The sequence below is a fragment of the Chelonoidis abingdonii genome, chromosome 2, assembly GCF_003597395.2.
Source record: "Chelonoidis abingdonii isolate Lonesome George chromosome 2, CheloAbing_2.0, whole genome shotgun sequence".
Taxonomy (NCBI): domain Eukaryota; kingdom Metazoa; phylum Chordata; order Testudines; family Testudinidae; genus Chelonoidis; species Chelonoidis abingdonii.
This window is the reverse complement of record NC_133770.1, coordinates 3,638,945-3,661,870: the sequence shown is the minus strand read 5'-3', so window position 1 is coordinate 3,661,870 and position 22,926 is coordinate 3,638,945. Positions and strand designations below refer to the sequence as shown.

The following is a 22,926-nucleotide window of genomic DNA, read 5'->3' as shown; positions in this document are numbered from 1 at the left end:
GCCAGTGCTACTGACATCCCACATGCTTGTGATTGCAGATGCCGGTGACGTTCGTCGACGTGGCTGTCTATTTCTCCGCGGAGGAGTGGAAAAATTTGGAAGACTGGCAGAAGGAGCTGTACAATAACCTGGTGAAGGAGAACTATGAATCTTTGAGCTCGCTGGGTAAACATGCGTTTTCACTTGCTTACCAGATGGTGTGTGTGACATCTGTGGCAGCCCCAGCCCCTGCTCTAGGCAGAACCCCAGGCCTTTTCATTTCAGCTGGAGCAATGGCCATACCCTCCCGAAGGCTAGAAATTAGACCTCAGATCCACACGTCCTCCCATTTAATGGGAGAGACTCACGTACCCTGTCATGGGTCCAACCCGTTCGTCTCCAGAGTTTGTTATATCTGGAGTCACACTTGCTGACATCAGGGCTAAAATTGGCCCACTGCTGATCTTTACTTGTGCACATTCAGCATGGCCCTGATGAAAAATCTGCTTCGTTAATGCGGAGCCAGATGAGTAAATGGTACAGGTGGGTGTTGCTTGCCCTGCCTTGGACTGGTTTAAGCGTCTGTAGTTTTATGAATAAGTGAGTGACTTATCATTTGTGAGCTTCTCTCTATGTGGAGATCTCTGAATTTAGAGCACAGCTTACCTTCCGCTAAATACTTTCGTGGCCCACAGGCTCTTTGCCAATGGTTTTTGCTGCAAAGTTTCCCCCCATCCCCTCCAGTGTTGAAAGGGGGTTGGCTTGAAATAAATGAAAAGTCTCTAACAATCCCACGCTGTAAAATGAACCACTGGGTCCCCCGATATCTTTTCTGTGGACAGACCGTACCCGTTCCAAAGCGGACCCCGAGGCCCGGATTGAACGAGGGGAGGAGGCATGTGTCCAAGATCAGCAGGACTTAAAGGAGAGAGAAATCCCTCCAGAGCCCTGCACAGGTGAGGAATGAGATCCGAGCAAATCAGGGGCAGGAATTGCAGCTGATGTGGCCGTATCCTGGTCATGGTATCGCTCAGGGTTTTCCTCCAGTCCTGACTTCGTCCACTTCGGCTCTTTTTGGTCTTTTAACCATTCAGGACATCTGGCCGTTGGTGAACCCTTTTACTTGGCTACACTCCTCTGCTTCTCACTGCTCGCTCCTTATCTCTGGTGATGGGTGTACCTCAGCACTAGACCACTTCTCTTAAGGCTTAACTCCTGCTCCACTTCACCAGGGGACGTTGTGAAGGCGAAAGTATAACTGGGTTCAAAAAAGAACCGGATACGTTCATGGAGGTCTGGCAATGGCCATTAGCCAGAAGGGTCCTATGATCTGGGTGTCCCTAAACTTCTGGCTGTCAGAAGTTGAAAGTGGAAGACAGGTGGATGAGTCCTTGATTGCCTTGCTCTGTTCACTGCCCCTGAAGGTCTGGTACTGGCAGGACGCTGGGCTAGATGGACCATTGGTCTGACCCAATACATCAGCTCTTACGTAATGGGAAAGCAGTAAATTCTAGCTGGTGTGCGTTGAGGCTCGGAGTGAGGACTCCTGGGTTCTGCTCCTAATTTTGCCACTTGCTCTGGGATATTGGGCAAGTCACTTAGGCTCATATTTTCAGAAGTGGCCTGATTTGGGGGTCCCCATTTTTTAGTGCACAGCTTGAGACCCCTTGTACCTGGTTTTCAGAGATGCCGATCACCTGGAGCTCCCATTGACTTCAGATTAATGGATCCTCAGCACCTGGATAATTAATTACTTTAAAGTTAGGTCCCTATTGGAAAGTATAGGCGTAGCCGCTCTGTGCCTCAGTTTCCCCACCTGTAAAAGTGATCAGTGCTTAATACTGAACTACCTCGCAGGGAGATTTTGGAGCTTAATGAATTAATATTTCTAAAGCACCTCACCAGGTCCCGTGTTCCAAATAGCTAATGTGAAACAGAATCCAGGAGCAGACTGGAACTGAGGAAGGTTTCACTCTCGGTTGTTACATATATTTACATAAGAACGACCATACTGCGTCAGACCAATGGTCCATGCAGCCCATTCTCCTGACTCTGACTGTGGCCAGTGCCAGGTGCTTCAGAGGGAAGGAACAAAGCCGGCAATCATCAAATGATCCATCCTTTGTTGTCCAGTCCCAGCTTCTGGCAGTCAGAGGCTTAGGGACACCCAGAGCGTGGGGCTGTGCCCTCTGATCATCTTGTAATAGCCATTGACAGACCCATCCTCAATCAACGTATCTTGTTCTTTCTTTAACTCAGTTACACTTTTTCCCTTTCCAACATCCCGTGGCGATGCGTTCCAAGGGCTGACTGTGCGTTGTGGGAAGAAGTACGTCCTTTCGATGGCACACTAGCCATCGATGTTCTAGATGTCTGTCACGTCCTCCCTTAGTCATCTCTTCTCTAAGCCGAACAGTCCCAGGCTTTTTAGTCTCCCCCATGGAAGCTGTTCCACACCCCTAATAATGTTTGTTGCCCTTTTCTGTCCTTTTTCCAATTCTCATGTTCCTTTTTTGAGATGGGGCGACCAGAACTGCACCCTGTATTCAGTTCATATTTGGTCACTCTTTTGAGGCCCCCTGGAGAAAGGGGACTTATAGGGCACATCTACATTGCAATAAAATACTGTCAGCTGGCCTGGGCTGCAGGGCTATAAAACTGTAGTGTAGACATCTGGGCTCTGGGACCGTGGGAGGGAGAGGATCCCGAAGCCCAGGCCCTAGCCCAGGCCAGCTGGCATGGGCCAGCTGCGTGTGCGTTACTGCAGAGTAGACATACTCTTAGGAAGAGATTCACCCCTGACTTTAATGTTCCTGCTGGTGGCACTTCCACGCATAGCAAGATGATGTGCTGGGTACCATGTTCACCCCTCGGCCAGGAGCCTTGCTAACACATGCGTGTCTGTTCAGAACATGCCCCCTGCAGCATGCGGAAACGGCATTGCTTTGAGATGGGTGTGAACGATTCAGTGGCTGATACACGAACAGCTTCCAATTCTCTATCCCTCGAACAGAATCCCTGATGTCAACGCCTGACATCCTGTCCCGGATCAAACAAGAGGAGGGGCCTTTTGTCGGGGAGCAGCAGTTCTCGGAGGAGAGAGGAATCCCCACGGACCCCTGCGCAGGTGACTCATCGATTCAAACAACTTGCAGATAATGAGTGCGGCAAAGAGCAGGAAATTGGGCGTAGCTTCCTCTCAGAAGTCTGCTAGCTCTGTAGCTTTGCTCATCCATTTCATGGGTCTTGTCCTGACACTGACTTGTTGAAAGACCTTGGGCAAATCCCTTGAGGCCCAAATTTAGCAACCTCTGACTTTTTTGGAGGGGAAGGGTGAGGAGGCCTCCATTTCCTCCTAGATGCCAGCTTCTTCTGATTCTAATCCCTCCTTTTGGTGAGCAGTGTGACCTCCAGGGCACAGTACAGTCCTGAATTGCCTCGTGCACCTGTTTGCATCTCTTCTGGCTCCCCCCAATGCAGAGCCTGCCCATCAGTTTGAGAGCAGAGTGTTCCGTGGGTATTAGAACATAATGTGTTTCCACTTTCTCCCTCAGGAGCAGACGCTCTGATTTCTGCCCATGACTTTTTGTCCTGGATTAAACAAGAGGAGGAGCCCTGTGTCCGGGATTCATGGGAGCTGGCTGAAAGAGAAATCCTCACTGGCCCTGGCCCAGGTGAGCAATGGCTTAAAAGAAGTCAGAACCAGTGAGTAAAGCACAAAAGTCAGCAGTCCAGGTGCCCTTCCGAAGCTCTGCAGATGGGAAGGTTTGTCCTGTCTTCGTGGCAGACACCAGTTTGTAGATTTTAAGGCTGGAAGGGCCTAGTGTGATCGGGTCGTCTGATCTCATGGATAAGGCTAGTCAAAGAATCTCCCTCCAAGTGATCCCTGCAGAAGCTTCCTCATAGATCTAGCGCTGGGCAGCTTCTCTCTTCCTTCGTGCACGCAGCCTTTTGCAGAGTCTTCAGCTGGCTGTGGCAGAAGCGGCGTCAGGCTGGGTCTATGTCTGAATCTTCTGCGGACGTAGCTGCGTTGGTGAGAAGTGTGAAAAATCCCCCTCCACACACACAACCAACAGAGCTGTGCCATCAAAAGCCCCAGTGTAGACACAGGTGTGCTGACAAAGTGTCTCTTTGCTGGCGTAGCTCATGTCATTTGGGGAACGGGTGTCAGCACTACAGCAAAAGGACTCTGGCTGGTATAAGCTACATCTGCACAAAGAGGGTTTGCTGATCAAGCCGGACAGGGATCCTTTCCTAGCACAGTGACAGACTCCAGGAGCTCAGCGGGTTGAGCTCAGCAAAGAGGACGTGAAGGGGTGACTTGATGACAGTCCATAAGTAGCTACCTGGGGAACAGTGTCCAGACTCGCAGAGACAGCAGGTCTAAGACAACCCAGTGGCTGGAAGCTGAAACTAGACAAGTTCAGACAGGCAACGAGGTGCAGTTTTTAACAGTCAGGTTGGGTTGTGCAGGGTTTTTTGGGGGCAGGTCTCTGTGATACAGGAGGTCAGAGGGGATGATCATAGGGGTCCCTTCTGGTCTCATGCAGACCAGGCCTTCGTCTCCTCTGTACAAGGGGAGGCCACCCAGTTGCATCCCCTTGTACAGCCTAGTTTTTATGTCCATGTGTGGAATGAATTTTGCTCTGTGCACCAGTCTGGAGGTTGGACACTATGGACACATCACCTTCGTGTCGGTGCACGTAACAAAATTCATGTGGGGATGGGGCTGAGGGGTTTGGAGGGTGTGTGTGTGTGTGTGTATGTGTGTGTGTGTGAAGGGGGTGCGGGGCTCAGGGCTGGGGCAGAGGGTTGGGGGGCAGGGTGTGAGAGCTCCGGCTGGGGGTGCGGGGCTCAGGGCTGGGGCAGAGGGTTGGGGGGCAGGGTGTGAGAGCTCCGGCTGGGGGTGCGGGGCTCGGGGCTGGGGCAGAGGGTTGGGGTGCAGGGGCGTGGGGGTCAGGGCTAGGGCTGCAGGCTCGGGGCTGGGGCCGGGGATAAGGGGTGTGTAACGGGGCTCAGGGCTGGGGCAGAGGGTTGGGGTGCAGGGGTGTGGGGGTCAGGGCTAGGGCAGAGGGTTGGGGCGCAGGGCGTGAGGGCTCCGGCTGGGGGTGCGGGACTCAGGGCTGGGGCAGAGGGTTGGGGTGCAGGGTGTGAGAGCTCTGGCTGGGGGCGCGGGGCTCAGGGCTGGGGCAGAGGGTTGGGGTGCAGGGGTGTGGGGGTCAGGGCTAGGGCAGAGGGTTGGGGTGCAGGGCATGAGGACTCCGGCTGGGGGTGCGGGACTCAGGGCTGGGGCAGAGGGTTGGGGTGCAGGCTCTGGGGTGGGACCAGGGATGAGGGGTTTGGGAGTGCAGGCTGTCCCAGGGCTGCGGTGGGGAAAGAGGACTCTTTTTCCACCCCTCCCTCTCCCCACCCCTCTCTCACCACAGCAGCTTGGGGCCGGGGGAGAGGGACCTCTTCCTGGGGCAGCTCTGGCAAGACTGAGCTGAGCTGAGGGGCTCCTCTCCCCCTGCGGCGGCAAGTTTGGGGCAGTCCGCACTGGGGCAGAGGCATCTCTCCCTGCCACAGCCCTGAGCCCTTGCGTGGGGCTTAATAGGCAGCTGCGCGGCCACGCAGCATAGAGGGAACTTAGGTGCTGCCTCCTCTCCTACGCCCGGTCCTAGATGGCCCGGAACTGATCCCTGCACAGAGTGCATTCATGGGGCCTAATGGGGAGCTAAATCCGCTGTTTAGTCCCAGGACAGGGTTGTGCGGCTCAGGTGGTTAGAGCCTCAGTGATTGTAGCCTCGGAGTCTCGTGGCACATTTCCCCCCTCCCAGCACCCGTTCAACTCCATGTGTGCCCGAACTTTGGGAGACGGCTGCTGGCTGCTCCTGGCTAGAAATATGCACCCAGCTGGGAACTTTTGTCTTCAGCCTGCGACTGGTTAATGTGCTCAGCTGTGAAAATATAACTTTGGGTGGTTGGTTTTTGTGGCCGAGTGGCTGGCTTGGTGTTTGCAGTGATGAGAGCACCTTTGGGTTTTGGTAGCACCTAGAGGCTCTAACTGAGATTGTGCTGGGTGCTGCACGGCCCCACAGCGAGAGACGGCCCCACCACCAGAGCTCATGAGCACCATAGACCAGACAGAGAAAATCCCCATTGTACAGATGAGGAACTGAGCCTCGGAGAGACAAATGCCTTGGCTGAGGTGGATGTGATGGAGCTGGGAATGAAACCCAGATCTCCTGAGTGCCAGCTCGGTGCCTGTTCGACCGATCTTAGTAATATGCTTAGAGTGGACAATTGACACACACAATCCCTTCCCAAGCCAGAAACCTTTATTTGCGCTCCACTATCTGATCGCCGTGTGACGGAGGGTCGTCCCGTCACTTAAAGCATGGCTGGAAGGCGCTCAGATGCTCTGGCAATGAGGATGGTGTAAGGACCTGCTCAGAACAGAGTAGAACTGGGACAAAAGATGCTCTTGAGGGAGGGATTTGGGACTCCTGGGTTCTCTCCCTACCCTCAGTCTCTCCTGAAGTGTACTGTAGGTGTTAGGAGCCGGGACCCTGCTCCCCTGGGCTGTTCAGAGATTGTGAGGCCAGTAGGGACCATTAGCTTATCCAGCCGAAGGCGAAGTGGTTAATGTTTGCTGAGTTTTTCGAGCTCCTTAGTTGGGAGGTGTGCTAGAAGGGGAGAGTACTGTTCTGACACATTCAAACAAACAGGGATTTTTGCCCCGCGGCCCTGGCCCTGTGAGAACATGTCAGGAATGATCTGCAAAGCCCTGTTGCCTACGTGGCTGGGACCAGAGGGTGCTTTGGGTGGCGGTGAGCCAGTTCTCTCTGGATGAAGTCCACCCCTGAGCCAGGGGGTGGCTTGGGTCAATGGGACTTGAATGGTGCTCAGACCTGGTACTGACCCCCCCGTCCCTGTCTCCCGGAGCTGGGGCTGGCCTTCTGCAAAGAGCTGGATGTAACGGAGAGAGCTCAAACCCTTCTCACCGCCTGTCTCCATTCCAGCTTCAGCCTAGCCCAGGCCACTGAGACCCTCGGCTCCGTGGGACCGTGCTGTGGATCGGGGCCCTTTCCCCCAAAGAGCCAGGGATGAGATTCTCTTTCTTTCTTCCGGCAGGCGACGGGCTCATGGTGAAGTCGGAGGAGCAGCGTCACCGCCAGGCAGGCCCAGAAGAGCTGGGGCTGCTGGGGGGCTCTGGGGAACCGCTGTACCAGGCCCCTGCCTACGGGAGCCAGCGTGGCTCGGTGACACAGCAAGCCGACCCTGGCGAGAACAGACTGGGTAAATCCTTCCGCTCGGACGCCAACTTCGGCGAGTTACCAGGCACCTTGATCCCGCGGGGAGCTGGCGAGCTGGGGGAGGAGCGACCACACGGCTGCGCCGAGTGCGGGAAGAGCTTCAGCGTGAAGAAGAGCCTGAAGATCCACCAGCGGAGCCACGCCAAGGAGCGGCCCTACGCCTGTGGGGAGTGCGGCAAGAGCTTCAACTGCCACTCGGGGCTGGTGCGGCACCAGATGATCCACCGCGGCGAGCGGCCCTACAAGTGTGAGGAGTGCGGGAAGTGCTACAGCCGCAAGGAGCACCTCCAGAACCACCAGCGGCTGCACACCGGCGAGCGGCCCTTCCAGTGCGCCGCCTGTGGGAAGAGCTTCATCCGCAAGCAGAACCTGCTGAAGCACCAGCGCATCCACACTGGGGAGCGGCCCTACCAGTGTGGGGAGTGCGGGAGGAGCTTCCGCTACAAGGAGTCCCTCAAGGACCATCAGCGGGTTCACGGCGCGGAGCTGGGAGCCCCCCCTGGGCTCCCGCCAGCCCTGGGCAGTGGGGACTAGATCCCGGGACTCCGTGGCCTAGACCACATGGCAGCTCGGGACTGGGTCGTAACCGACCGCGAGTTAAATCCAAGGCAGCGAAGTGAAAACCAGTGCCAGAAACGAAGCTTTTACCAAATACGTCCGCGGGGCGCGAGGCAGCCGGGGTGTCTGGCACGTCCTCCGAGGGACCCCCAGCACGTTTTTCATACCCATCTCCCATCCCCTGGACAAGCCCCTTCCACGCAACTTGCAGAGAGAGCCGGAAAGGCCGGTGCATGCGCCGAACGCTGCTCCCCGCCTCCTCCCGTGCCCAAAGAGCAGCCCTGTCCCTCCCGAGTCCCCACTAATGTCCCGCTCCGGTTCTAAACCCCCTCCTGGGGCTCTTCTCTAGAACCTGCTTCCTTTCTCCCGCTCCACACCCACAGCGGCACGATTGTGTGAGAGCCTTCTCCTCTGCAGCTCCTACCCCCAGAGCCACCTCTCCCCACATTTCTCCTCCCACTGGATGTAGATTGACTCTTTCTCACCCATTGCTCTGTGTCCCGCCCTTCTCCCGCCCCCCTGTTGTTTTTACATTTTAATTTCGTAAGCGTGCAGTTAAACTCTGTCAAGTGTTTGGCGGTGTAGTTTTATATGGCAGTTGCAATGCAAAATAAAGTTGTGTTGGCCTGTTCCTGGTGTTGGATTGTTCCTACAGCTAACCCTACGCAGCCGGCTGGCCCCATGAAATCCTATGGGAGACCATTGCCAAGACTGCAGCAATCGGGGTTTTTACACTGATGGTGGCCCACCAGGGCCAGTGCACCCTGGCCGGATTCTAGTTTACACTAAAGCTCTGCTAGCATGAAGGGGCTGGGATAGCTCCACCCACTTTCCAAGCTCCTCTATGCTGCTGGAGCTGGGGCTGGGCTTCTAATGTAAATGAGGATCAGGCCCCTTTTCTCATCAGAACCCAATGGAAAGTCCCTCCTCATGGGTTTGCTTCTGCCCACGTTGGGTGCAGTGAGAGTGCCACTGGCGTCTGCCGGGGTGGGCTCGTCTGATGCGAGCCACACTAGGACAGCCCCCCCGCTGAGTCCCCACGAGCTTCCCGCTGGGATCACTGGAGCTAGGACCGCTACAGGCCAAACGGACTAGCTGCCAGGCAGAGGCACATCAGAACCTGGCACGTGGAAGTGGCTGGTTCTGGCCCTGTCAGGTTGGGCTGATCAGCAGTGGTGTGATTAGAGTCCTTGCATGCTAACCAGGAACTGGGTATTGACCCAGCAACATGCTCCTTTCCCAACGAGCTGGCAGCCCCTGCCCTCCTCTGCTGTTTCCTTATTGGTTAGCTTGGCGGGCACAAGGAAACGCTCTGTGATCTCCAGTTAGAAGTCTCTTCACCTGCACAGCCCAGTGAGTGCATAGGACTTCGGTGGTCCCTCGTCCCGGCCTCCGCAAGCACAGAGAGGTAGTGGTGAGAGGAAGCCCCTGCTGCTGCTAGCTGCCTGAGATTCATACTGCAGGGGGAGGGATTACCACCAATCTCCCGTCCCCCCAGTGCCCAAGAGGTGGTCCAGAGTCTCCGTGGACCTGACTGGCTGACGTGTGTCTGACCTTGGTCTGGTCTGGTCTCTGTTGGGCCTGCCACCGTGTTCTCCTGTTGGGTCCTTCTGGTGCATCTTGTCCCTGCCCCAGTCCTCACTGCCCTCAGTCATTCTCTCTCCTCAGTAGAGTCCTTTGGCCTCTGACAATGACAGGCGCTTGGTTCCAAGGCCTCGTAAAGTGGCAGGGAGCTAGTGACATGGTGAAATGTAACCGCCTCTGATATCCTTTTCCAGATGGTGCTATTTCCAAACCGTACCTTCTGTCCTGGACGGAAGAGCCGTGTGTCCGGGACCCGGGGGGCTTAGCAGAGAGCGTGATCCCTACGGGACTCAGGACAGGTCAGTAATCACCTATTGCAGCTGGAGCTGGAAAGAAAAACAGACCTAACCAAATCCTCATAAGCTCTTATGTAATGAGGAAGGCCGGTGCAGTGGTCAGCGTGCTTGCCTATAACTCCGGAGATCAGAGTTCACTCCCTGCCTGCGTGACTCACGCTGTGCCGCGGTTCCCCATCTGCATAATGAGGCGAACAGCTGCCTCTGTGTGAGGATAAACACATGAAAAGCTGGGAGGTGCTTGGGGCCACAGGTGAAGTCAGTGTCCCCCCAGGCCAACAGCTCATCGGGCTGAGGCAGTTAAGGCATGTCAACTTCATAGCCAGCCCTCTGTGGTCAGCATCACACACAGCCGCCTGTGACTGCCCGAAGCCAACCAGGGCGAGGTGGCCTGAGCAAGGCCAAGCCCACGCCCTTCAGGCTTGCAGTGGAGCACCGTAGCCGCTCAACCACCGCCCCTCGAGTCCTGGCAGAGCCAGAGGTAGAAATGGCATTTGCTACAGAATTGCTCCAGAGTCTCATTGCTTCCCATAGCAGCTTCCTGATCACTGTACTGCAGCAGCATCCACAAGGTGCTAGTGCTTGCCACAAGCCCTCCCCATAATGGACCATCACTCATGGCTTCCCACCATTCACAGCTGCTAAACCTGCCATTTTTTACCTTCCGACAGGTCTCAAGGTCCCCTGGTTTCCTTTGGCTCCAATCCCCAGGTGTGTCTGTTTAGCCCCCCCCCCCCCGCCCCCTCCAGAGAGAACGCCGCTGGGCCGAGCCCTGTTTCGGGAACTGCTTTTCAGATCTCCGCGGGACACTTTGTAATGTTGTTCTCTCTCCCACCAACAGAATCTCTCGTTTCCCCAGCTGGAGCTGTGGCCCGGACAGAACAAGGGGAAGAGGCCTGTGGGGGGAGCCAACAGGACTCCGAGGAAAGAGAAACATCGGTGGCTCTGAGCACTGGTGAGCGATAGTTTGAATGTGGCCTTTTGGCCTATAGCTCCTAACGGGCTTCACGAACTCCAGCTAATGAGAGAAGGCAGCACTGGGCTGGGACTCAGGATAATGATCTGACCTTTCTCCCCAGCCCACACTGGTCAGTTCAGATTCTGTCTGTGTAGGTGGATTCTCAGGTGGCCCTTAGCAGCGAGGGACTGGAGCTCTGCAGAGCAGGGATGTCTCTTAGGATGTTTTTGAACCATGCCGGGCACAGTGGGGACCTGATCTCAGCTGGAGCCAAGCGGGGGTCATTCTCCTGGCACAAAGGTGGCTGGATTCTCTATTTATGTTTCAGGTGGGATCATGACCAAAGCGGAGGTGCAGTGTCTTGAGGAGCATCACCCCTACCGCGAGCGGCACCAGATGGCGTCAGGAAGGCGGGTTTTCTGGAGTCCCGAGCAGAGAGGTCCCCAGGATGCCCACAGGGTGGAGGATCAGTGTGGAGCTGCGCTCAGTAATTCTCCTGAGCAGCCAGTCCTGCTCCCAGGGTCAGAGCCTCCCTTGCCCTCTGCGGGGGCAGGATCAGGCCCTGGGCAGGCCAGAGTTCCCTGCGAGAGCCGAGACGTGGCTGCCCCTCACGCCGCGCAGGTGAGGGAGTGGCCTCATGCCTTGAGTGCTGTGAAATCCCAGGCCCACTCACTGGCAGATGAGCCAGTCCAGTGTGAAAGGAGCTTCCCCCAGCCCACGAACCTGGCTGCCCACCAGCCCAAGCCCAGTGAGCAGAGGCTCCATGCCTGCAGCGAAGGCGGCCAGAGCTTCAAACAGCAGCAGAACCTCATTATCCATCTGAGAACCCACGGCAAGGCCAAGCCATACCAGTGCAGCCAGTGTGGGCAGAGCTTCCTCCACCGCTCCCGGCTCACCTACCACGCCCGCATCCACACCGGCGAGCGACCCTATGCCTGCACCCAGTGCACCAAGACCTACAGCCGCAAGGAACACCTCCAGAACCACCAGCGGCTGCACACCGGCGAGCGGCCCTTCCAGTGCCACGAGTGCGGGAAATGTTACATCCGCAAGGAACACCTGCAGTACCACCAGCGCGTCCACACCGGCGAGCGGCCCTTCCAGTGAGCCGCCTGCGGGAGGAGCTTCATCCGCAAGCAGAACCTGCTGAAGCACCAGCGCGTCCACACTGGGGAGCGGCCCTACCAGTGCGGGGAGTGCGGGAGGAGCTTCCGCTACAAGGAGTCCCTCAAAGACCATCAGAGAACTCACGATGCTGAGCCAGGGCTGCCCTGTGGCCTGCATCCAGGATCCGGGCTCAGAAAGCAGAAACCTTTGTGTGAGAGGGGAGCCAAGGGCGGGTCTGGGAGCTGATGATAATATTCAGCCCTTGTGCAATGTTTGGGGAGCCTGGCTCTCCCCAAGCGTGGGGCAGGAAAAGTGAAAGGACACAGTGGCAGGAATTGAACTTAGGTCTCCTGAAGCCCAGCCCTGTGCTTTAACCACTAGTCCACAGTGCTTTTCTGTAGCAGGAAAATTCTTTTGGTTAAAACCCCCTCTGAACGTGAGTTGGGCACATTTCTCTGCTCATGTAGAACTCATCTCTGCCACCTGGAGCAGTGTCTCAGCTACGGGCATCACAGCCTTCTCCTCTGCAGCTCCTGCTGCTCTGAACCTCTCCAGCTGCTTTCAGATCTCCTGGGGATGTAGGTAGCCAGCCTTGCTCCCATTCCCCTCTGTTCTCTTACACCATGGAAAATAAAGTTTGGCTGAATTCTGCCGGACTGGGCCTTTTTTTTTCCTCCCCAACCCAAAGGCAATTCAGGCAGCTCTCTCCTGTTCTCACAGCAGGGCTGTCAGCTCTGGGGAGCCAGCATCTGCTTGAAAACATAACCCTGCAGTGGAGCTGCTGGGATGGTGCAGCCAGCTGAATTTGCAGCTCATGTGTCTCTCTGGCCCTTGGGCGCCTGGGAGCGCCCTGCATGTGCGTGCAAAGGTTGCCGTGCTCAGGAGAACCACAGCCCCCTCCTGCGGGGACGCTGCCCTGGTGCAGCGCTAGTGAACGGCTGGAGAAAGCCCCCCGTTTTGAATGGCTGCAGCCCTTCTGCGTTAGGGGTTTGCACGGGGGTAGCTGCATGGGCGCACGTTGCCCAAATGCAGCCAGGCCTAACTCTGTGACCCAGGGACCACTGCCACCTTGTCCACACTAACAGTCCCACTACAGTGGGCAATGCTAAGGCTGTGGTCTGCGAGGCCACAGAGAGATGTTCTTCCTGGTGGTGAACCGCCATGGGCTGCCCTGCTGCTGTTCGTGCCAGGGAATTTTCCCTGCAGAGGGTGCCGCAAGGTTGGCCTGCAGTGGTAGTCGTGCAATAGTCTGTGGCAAGGGGCTGTCCTGGAGGCAGGGGAGGCGGAGAAATGGAAAAAAGGGACCCAGCTAGCAGTCCTCTCTGGTGTCCCTCCCATGCGCAGACCCAGGACAAGGAGAATTGGGGCCTGCAGCGCTAGAAATACCTGGTATAGCTAGGCCGGCAGTGCCCCCTAGTGGAGACACAGGGTGTGCCAACAGACAGATTTTTTCTACCAGCAGGTACCCCATGTCCCTGAACGCTGTTCGCTAGGCCAGGGCAAGGCCGGGGAGGTCGTATCTTTCACTGGACCAAGCTCTGCTGGGAAGAGAGACACACTTCGAGCCTGCGCAGAGCTCGTCACGGTTGAAAGCTTGTCTCTCTCCCCAACAGAAGATGGTCCAACGAAAGATCTGACCTCACCCAGCTTCTCTCTAATATCCTCGGACCGACGTGGCGACAGCAATACTGCGCACGAGCTCTGCTGCCAGAAGCATTTCATAGTTGCACCTATGCTGGGGGGTTTGCTACCATAGCTACGGGGCATCGGGTTCCCCCCACCCCGGCACACTCTTTTGGCCCAATCCTCCAATTTGTCTAGGTCCCTCTGTATCCTATCTCTACCCTTCAGCGTATCTACCTCTCCCTCCACCTTAGTGTCATCTGCGAACTTGTTGAAGGTGCAATTAATCCCATTATCCATATAATTGATACCCGCTGCCAACTAGACATCGAGCCGTTGATCACTACTGATTGAGCCCGACAATATAGCCAGCCTTCTATCCACCTTATAGTCCAATCATCCAGCCCACACTTCTTTAACTTACTGGCAAGAACACTGTGGAGACCATATCAAAAGCTTTGCTAAAGTCAAGATATATCACATCCGTCATTTTCCCCATATCCACAGAGCCATTTATCTCATCATAGAAGGCAACCAAGTTGGTCAGGCATGACTTGCTCTTGGTGAATCCTGATTACCTTCCTCTCCTCCAAGTGCTTCAAAATTGATTCCTTGAGGACCTGCTCTATGATTTTGCTGGAGCCTGAAGTGAGGCTGACTGGTCTGTAGTTCCCCAGGTTCTCTTTCTTCCTTTTTTTAAAACATAGGCCCTATATCTGCCTTTTTCCAATTGTCTGGGACCTCCCCCTCTCGCCACGGGTTTTCAGAGATAATGGCCAAGGGCTCTGCAATCACATCAGCCAACTGCCTTGAATGCATTAGATCTGGACCCATGGACTTGTGCATGTCCAGCTTTTCTAAATAGTCCTTAACCAGTTCTTTCACCGCTGAGGGCTGCTCACCTCCTCCCCGCATTATGTTGCAGCAGTCTGGGAGCTGACCTTGTCTGTGAAGACAGGCAAAAAAAGCATTGAGTACTTCAGCTTTTTCCACATCATCTGTCACTAGGTTGCCTCCCCCATTCAGTAAGGGTCCCACACTTTCGCTGACCTTCTTCCTGTTAACATACCTGTAGAAACCCTTCTTGTTACTCTTCACATCCCTTGCTAGCTGCAACTCCACCTCTTGTGCCTTGGCCATCCTGATTACACCCCTGCATGCTTGAGCAATATTTTTATACTCCTCCCTAGTCATCTGTCCAATTTTCCACTTCTTTTAAGCTTCCTTTTTGAGTTTAAGCTCACTGAAGATTTCATTGTTAATCCAAGCTGGTCTGCCAATTGCTATTCTTTCTGCACTATCAAGATGGTTTTGGTCCTGTGCCTTCAATATAGCCTTTCTTTTAAAATTTATAAAAAAAAAGCCAGCTTCCCTCCCCTTGGGCCCGTTTCCTCCATGTTATTTTCCCAGGGATCTCTCATCAGTTCCTGAGGGAAGCAAGGTCTGCTTATTTGAAGGTCCAGGGTCCGTATTTTGTTATTTCTTCCTTTTGTGAGGATCCTGAACTCAACCATCTCGTGGTCACTGCTGCCTAGGTTGCCACCCACTTCTACATCCCCTACCCAATTCTTCCCTGTTTGTGAGTAGCAGGTCAATAGGAGCAGGGCTCCTAGTTGGTTCCTCCAGCACTTGTACCACGAAGTTGTCCTCAACACTCTCCAAATCCTTCCCGGATTGTCTGTGCACTGCTGTATTGCTCTCCCACGATGATGTCAGGGTGATTGAAGTCCCCCATTAGTATCAGGGCTTGTGATCTGGAAACTTCAGTTAGTTGTCCGAAGAAAGCCTCGTCTACCTCATCCTTCTGATCCAGTGGTCCATAGCACACGCCCACCACAAATCACCCTTGTTGCTCTTGCCGCTAAATGTAACCCAAAGACTCAACAGGCTTTTCTCCAGTTTCATACTGAAACTCTGAGCACTCATTCCACTCTCTTACATACAGTGCAACTCCTCCACCTTTCCTCCCCTGCCTGTCTTCCTGAACAGTTTATACCCGTCCATGAAAGTGCTCCAGTCATGTGAACTGCCACACCAAGTTTCTGTTATTCCAATCATGTCAAAGTTCCTTGACTGTGCCAGGACCTCCAGTTCTTCCTGCTTGTTTCCCAGGCTTCTTGCATTCGTGTACATGCACCCAAGATAACTAGCCGATTGCCCTGCTTTCTCAGTATAAATCAAGAGGCTTCCCGTCTTGTACCCTCCTTCTTATGTTTCCTCCCAGTGTCTCACTCCCCCACTTACCTATGGGTTAAGGTCACCATCCCCCAGCGAACCTAGTTTAAAGCCCTCCTCACTAGGTTAGCCAGCCTGCCTGTGAAGATGCTCTTCCCTCTCTTCGTTAGGTGGATCCCATCTCTTCCTAGCAATCCTTCTTCCCAGAACAACATCCCATGGTCAAAGAATCCAAAGCCCTCTCTCCGACACCACCTGCATAACCATGCATTCACCTCCACAATTCGATGGTCCCTACCTGGGCCTTTTCCTTCAACAGGAAGGATGGACGAAAACACAACTTGCACCTCAAACTCCTTTATCCTTCTTCCCAGAGCAACACAGTCTGCAGTATCATTGGTGTCCACATGGAGAAGTAGGAAGAGGTACCAGTCCGAGGTCTTGATCAGTCTCAGCAAACACTCCGTCACATCCTGGATTCTCGCTCCAGGCAAGCAGCACACTTCTCGAATCTCCCAGTTTGGTTGACAGATGGATGACTCCGTCCCCCTTAGGAGGAGTTCCCTCCTCCTCTTGTGGGTGGTGGTCATGGACCCCCCAACCCTAGGATAATACATCCCATGCCTTCTGGCCAGTGGGGTCTCCTTCTGATACCTTCCCTCAGAGGGCTCTTCCAAATCATTCTCTGCTGTAGTTCCTGTGCAGAGCCTGAAAACGGTTTCTTACCTCTATCTGCGTTGGGGATACATGAGTTCTCCTCTGTCTTCTTCTGGAGGTCACTTGTTGCCAGTTTTCTTCCCTGCTCTGCTCTGCACTCCGGAATTCTTCAGCATGTTTTAATTCCAGAACCAAACGCTGGCTTCTATCCAGAAAATCTTCATTTTCTCTGATGAAACGTAGGGTTGATACTTGGTTCTCTAGTCCTCTAACCTTCTCTTCCAATATGCAAACCAGCTTGCACTTCGTACAGATTAAGTCCAGGGCTGGCGATTCCATTTAGGCGACCGGCACCAGGATTTGGGGGGGTGGCATTTTGCCATCCTTGGTGGCAATTTGGTGGCGGGGGGTCCTTCCCCGTTCCGGGTCTTCGGCGCCAATTCTGCAGTGGTCCTTCACTCGCTCCGGGACCCGCAGCTGAAGTGCCCCAAAGACCGAGAGCACAGAAGGACCCCCCGCCGCAGAATTGCCGCCAACAACTGGGGTTGCGGAAGGACCCCCACCTAGGGCACCAAAAACCCTGGCGCCGCTCCTGATTAAGTCGTGTCTATCCTCTGGGAGAAAGACAAACATGACACATTCTGACCAGCTCACAACAGCTGATCGCTCACTATCCATGTCTTCCTTCTAAGAGGCTCCTCAGCTGTTGTATGTACTGCTCCCAGGAGCCTGAAAGGCAGAAACACTCTGTACTAACTCCCTGCAGGCAAACTCCCTCTGTTAGCCTGTCCTCTGTTCACTGCTCACTCGGTTCGCAACTGGCTGCCTTTTTATAAGGCTGCTGGCTCGAAGCAGGTGGCCCGGCTCGAAGCCTTCCCTCCAATCAACCACTCAAGGCCATGAGTGATGACTCAGTTATCAAGTGATGTCCCCATCTTCCACTTCTGGCTTCTGAGGATTTCACAGTCTATTTCTCCCAGGAGGGGTGGGGGATTTTAGAAGAATGGGAGGAGCTATACCAAGAGGTGACAAGGGAGATCTATGAAACATTGATCTTACTAGGTAAGCAGTAATTTATCTATGTAAGTACATAAGAACAGCCAGACTAGGTCAGACCAATGGTCCATCTAGCCCAGTGTCCTGTTTCTGACCGTAGCCGGTGCTAGATGCTTCAGAGGGAATGACCAGAACAATCCATTTATCAAGTGATCCATCCTGTCATCTACTTCCAGCTTCTGGCAGTCAGAGGCTTAGGAACAGCTAGAGCTTGGGGTTGTGTCTCTGACCATCTGGGCTAACAGCCATTGATGGATCTGTCCTCCCAGGAACGTATTTATTTCTGTTTTGAATCCAGTTATAGTTTTAGCCTTCACAACATCACATGGCAATGAGTTCCACAGGTTGACCGGATGTTGTGTGAAGAAGTACTTCCTTTTGTTTGTTTAAAACCTGCTGCCTGTTCATTTCACTGGGAGGCCCCTAGTTCTTGTGTTATGCGAAGGGATGAACAACACTTCCTTATTCACTGTCTCCACACCAGTCATGATTTTATAGATCTTTATCATATCCCCCCTTAGTTGTCTCTTTTCTAAGATAAACAGTTCCAGTCTTTTTAATCTCTCCTCATGTGGAAGCTGTTCCATACCCCTAATCATTTTTGTTGTTGTTCTCTGTACTTTTTCAAGTTCTAATATATCTTTTTTGAGATGAGGCAACCAGAACTGCATGCAGTATTCAAAGTGTGAGCATACTATGGATTTATATAGAGGCAATATGATATTTTTTGTTTTATTATCTATCCCTTTCCTAATGATTCCTAACAGTCTGTTAGCTTTTTTGACTGCTACTGCACATTGGACAGAAGTTTTCAAAGAACTATCCATGACATTGGATCATGATCATGATTTCAAGATCTCTTTCTTGAGTGGTAACAGCTAATTTAGACCCCATCATTTTGTATGTATAGTTGGGATTATGTTTTCCAATGTGCGTTACTTTGCATTTATCAACCAGATGGTATTAAGATGAGTTCTGAAGGAACTCAGATATGAAATTGCAGAACTATTAGCTGTAATATGTAACCTATCACTTAAATCGGATTCTGTACCAGATGACTGAAGGGTAGTTAATGTAATACTGATTTAAAAAAAAAAAAGTCTCCAGAGGTGATTTTGGGAATTACAGGCCAGTAAGCCTAACTTCAGTACCTGGTAAATTGATTGAAACTATAGTAAACAGAATTATCTGACACACAAACACAATTTGTTAGGGAAGAGTCAACATGGCTTTTGTAAAGGGAAATCATACCTCACCAATCTAGTAGGATTCTTTGAGGACATGATCCAGTGGATATAGTGTACTTCATTGAAGAGTGATCTTGCCATGCACGAGAAAAGTCACCTGCAGGAGACTGTGCATAAATGCCTGGTCTGTGGGAACACCTTTGTAAGTGTTACCTTCAACTGCACTATACGTCCCACACGGGAGAGCCAATGGAATGAGTGTGGGAAAACCTTTAGCTCCAAGTAATACCTGAAGGCACAGCAGAGAATTCGCTGGGGGCATAGCCCTTCCAGTGTGCTGAGTGTGGGCAAATGTTCACATTCCAACAAAACCCGTAATCTCACCCAAATTGTCCCCAAGGGCAGCCACTACACACAGGCTCTGAATGTGGGAAAAGTTTAAATCCTGTCACACCAGAGACTTCTCTACAAAAAGGAAGCCTATAGATGTCTGGTGTGTGGTAACCGCTACAGTTCCCAGCTTTATCTTTCTATGCACCAGAGATCTCATGCCGGGGAAACCACATGTACAAAGTATGGGAGGAGTGTCATCTTCAAGAGTTATCGGCGCAAGCACCAGCAGTGGTCACCTTATCTAGTTCAGAGCCACTGACCCCCCCACATGTTGTAACCATTCCCACTTCAACAAGGGATGGAGGGGTGGCCGGGGCTCCAGGTTTTCTTTGGCTCCAGGAGCAGGTCTAGCTGAAGCAGCTGCATTGTCAGAAGCCTGTTAGCTGCCGGCAGTGTCCACTTACACCAAGAGAATTCAGAGAGCAGCGGATTAAACCTGTGACGGCCCCCATCCAAACCAAACACGCCAGATTGCTAAGACTCAACCAGCTCTGAATGCTGGGAATCAGTGGCGCCTCCTTCAGCTGAAGTGGGTGAAATCGCTCCCTCGCTTTCACTCTTTATCTCTATGTCTATTAATTGAGACCCAAAAGCACAACAAGTCACTGGTCTAATTCCCCTTCCTCCTTCCCTGAAGCAGGCCAGGACATGGGGGTTTGTTTCTTTATGCATCTCCACCTTCGTTCTCCCCTCCTTCTCTTGCTCCCCATCCCCACCCATTTCTCCTTTGCCTTATTGCCCTCCTCCATGCATGGGGGAAGCAGGAGCCTCAGGAACAAGGACAGCCAGGGGAAAATGAGGGACAGCGGGAAGTGTTGGGAGAGCCAGTGGGGTCTGGGGTATAGGGGGAGTCAAGGGGGACTAGGCGTGATGGGGGTTAGTCTAATATCATTCTGGGGTATATTAGCAGGAGTGTCAGAGGTAAGACACAGGAGGTCAGTGTCCTGCTGTCTTCAGCACTGGTGAGACCCCAGCTGGAGAACTGTGATGCTTTGGGTGCCACCGTTTATTGGAGAGAGTCCAGAGGAGCACAACAAAAACAATCAAAGGCTTAGAAAACCCGACCTATGAGGGAAGGTTAAAAAACCTGGATATATTTAGTCTTCAGAAAAGAACACTGAGGGGGACCTGGTAACAGCCTTTAAATATGCTCACGGCTGTTCTACAGAGGACAGCGAGCAATTGTTCTCCAGGTCTCCTGAAGGCAGGACAGGAAGCAGTCGGCTTAATCTGCTGCAAGGGAGATTTAGGTTCGATATTAGGAAAAACTTTCCAGCTATAAGGATAACGAGGAACCAGAAAAGGTCCAAGGGAGGTTGTGGAATCCCCAGTGGTGGAGGTTTTTAAGAACCCGTCACAGATGGACTGGCCCTGCCTCAGCACCGGGGGCTGGACTAGGTGACTGCTTGAGGTCCCTTCCAGCCCTCCGGCTCTATGATTCCAGGATTACCTATAATGCCTCCTATAATGATGTCTTGACCCTCTTTTTATTGCAGCAGGTGAGAGGTTCACCAAATAAATAAAGAGCCACCACAGGGAATGTGCTGAACAATGAGACCTACTCAAAATGGCCTCAGAGAGAGCCAGTGAAACCATTATGGGAAATTCTCAGGGGCAGAAAGCCTGCGAGAGTCACAAGAAATCAAAAAAGTTGTCAGAGAAACCCGGCAAGAGAAATGGATCCAAAGGCCGTACAATGTGAAAGGGGAAGCCACACAATGGTCACGCCTTATAAATGCAGGGAAATGTGGCAAAAGGTTCAGACCGGGGGAGCTCCTGGCAGCAGTGCAGCAAGCGCTTGCCTGGGGTGACAAGTCACGGGGGGGCGGCGTGCCGGTTGCCATGAGGGTGGCAGTCAGGCTGCCTTCAGCGGCTTGCATTCGGGAGGTCCACCGGTCCTGCGGCTTTGGCGGTAATTTGGCAGTGGGTATGCTGAAGGCATGGGACTGGCAGATCACCCGCAGGTGCGCCGCCGAAAGCCACCTGATTGCTGTGCTTGGGGCTGCAAAATACACAGCGCTGCCCCTGGTTCAGACTGAAACCACTTCTGCAAATTCACCAACGAATCCGTGCTCGAGAGAGGCCCATTCCTCAGACGGCGAGTGGGAAAAGGGTTGGTAGGAAACCAGGTCTTGAAGAACCCAGGGGAATGGATACAGGAGAGTCTACAACTGTCCCAAGTGTGGGAAATGCAGCAAGCCCTCAGCCATGCTGGCAATCGGGCTCCAGGTGGTTCGTGTTAGGCAAGCAAAACCTGTGGCCCATAATTATTAATGCTCCAAATCCAAAGCCCAACACATTTCATGGGGCCTAGATCCCAGCAGGGCCAGTGTGAGTTGTGGGGCTCAAAACCCCTGACAATTTGGCTCAGTCTTTGAACTTCCCGAACTCCCATCTATTACATATGGAACGTGGAAAATATAGAGTGAGTCTTGTCACTCTTTATTCCAGCAGATGATGGGTTCACTGACAGAAAACAGACAAGGAAGCCTCATGGGGCAGAGGGGAACCGTTCAGCTTTCAAGCTCTGGCCAGAGGCTTTAGTATAACCATTAACCTCAGAGTTTTTCTCCCAGACAGTCAACACAGGAATCGCCATACCTGCTCAGTCCACTGGTCCGTCCACTTGCATGTCCCCCTCAGTGCCAGATACTTTGGTGAAGAGTGAGAGAAACCCTATAATGGATAAGGATCGAAAAAGGGGCCCATACTATGGAGGAAAATTTGTCCTAAACCCCTAATAGTTGGGTTATGCCCTGAAGTGCAATATTTTATCACTCACGTAAAAAAACACTGCCTTTAGCTAACTGTGGATGTTTGCTAATATACAGCTCTGTTTTGATTCTTAGCCTCTGTGATATCTTGGGCTAATGAGTTCCACAGGTGAATTACACATTGTGCTTTTAAAACAAACAAAGTTTCATTTATTCATTCATATATCTGCAAATAACTCCATCTGTAAATAAAATGCAAGCACACCGCACCTTTTAAACATTCAATTTCTATCCCAAACAGCTAACACAAAAGAACAAGAGGGTCCTACTGATAGTTTGACAAAAATAGAATGGGTGTTGGGTTTGGTTTGGTTTTTATTTAAAGCACTTGCCTTTATCACACATACAAAAGAAATCGTAATGATCCCTGGCCTGACATTCACACATGATTACTTATGGTTTTTGCATTACTTATACTCCACTGGAGCATTAGAAAGAAACCCAGGCAGAGGCACTGGGAGGAAAAAGTCACTTTTAAAGCAGCAGCTGGTCAATTTCATCTCCAGGCTATATTTGCAATGAAATTCATTAACATCAATGACCAAGATAGAAACAACCATTTGATTATTCACTGAAATTAAATATCAGAAATTAGGTGAGGTTACATATACACAGAAATATTTAAAATACAATTCAAAACATTTCTCAACACATAATCCTTTAAAAACAGAAGTACCCCCCCAATACACAAATACCAGATCATCCTTATTCCTGACTTGAGTTCGTATATTTATTTACATCCAGTTTTAAACCCAGAGATCAAAAGCTATGACCCTTCCCCACTCCCCACAGCTGTCCCATGGCTTTGTAAGCAGCAAGAAGATCCTCTCTCTACAAACAGAGCTTGGGCTGCGAATGGCCAAGAAACCCAAATTAAAGAAGCAGGCCCCAGCAGCCATTTTGAATGTTCACACGCTTGCTGTAATGTCCTATGTTCACGGCTGGTGTGACAATGCAAAATGGCTGCCACACAATTCCGTTGTAGTGGAGGGGCTTAAGAGGGTGTTAGGATGAGAAGGAGATTAAACAGCTATTGGAAAGGCAGGGGGCTGGGATAAAGCAATTTTCTATTATGCAAACTGGCTATGGCTTTGAATTCTGGGATGCAGCAGGTGCATTTGCAGTCCTGTTCACGTCTCAGTTTTGAGGGAGGATCAAGGGGTCCTGCTTTAAGGTAAACTAGTGTGGCTGCCAAAGAGCGTTCGGGCTACTAGATAATTACCACCAGACATTTGGGGCCATTATCACACTCAAAAACAGAGCCCAAGAGATTCCAGACTGGAC

General features: G+C 52.5%; 2 protein-coding genes across 2 annotated transcripts in view; one reads left to right on the top strand and one right to left on the bottom strand.

Annotated features, from left to right (window-relative positions):
* Nucleotides 1-12,433, top strand: part of LOC116828413 (uncharacterized) — a 28,562-nt gene extending 16,129 nt beyond the window's left edge. The window contains 8 exon segments of the mRNA XM_075061927.1: nucleotides 39-165; nucleotides 822-935; nucleotides 2,993-3,106; nucleotides 3,534-3,653; nucleotides 7,093-7,803; nucleotides 9,611-9,715; nucleotides 10,554-10,667; nucleotides 10,999-12,433. Coding sequence (XP_074918028.1) covers nucleotides 39-165; nucleotides 822-935; nucleotides 2,993-3,106; nucleotides 3,534-3,653; nucleotides 7,093-7,803; nucleotides 9,611-9,715; nucleotides 10,554-10,667; nucleotides 10,999-12,023 — 2,430 coding nt within the window. The 3' untranslated portion in view covers nucleotides 12,024-12,433.
* The window catches only part of LOC116828393 (uncharacterized), a 666,188-nt gene that overhangs the window by 168,164 nt on the left and 475,098 nt on the right, over nucleotides 1-22,926 (bottom strand). The window lies entirely within an intron of this gene.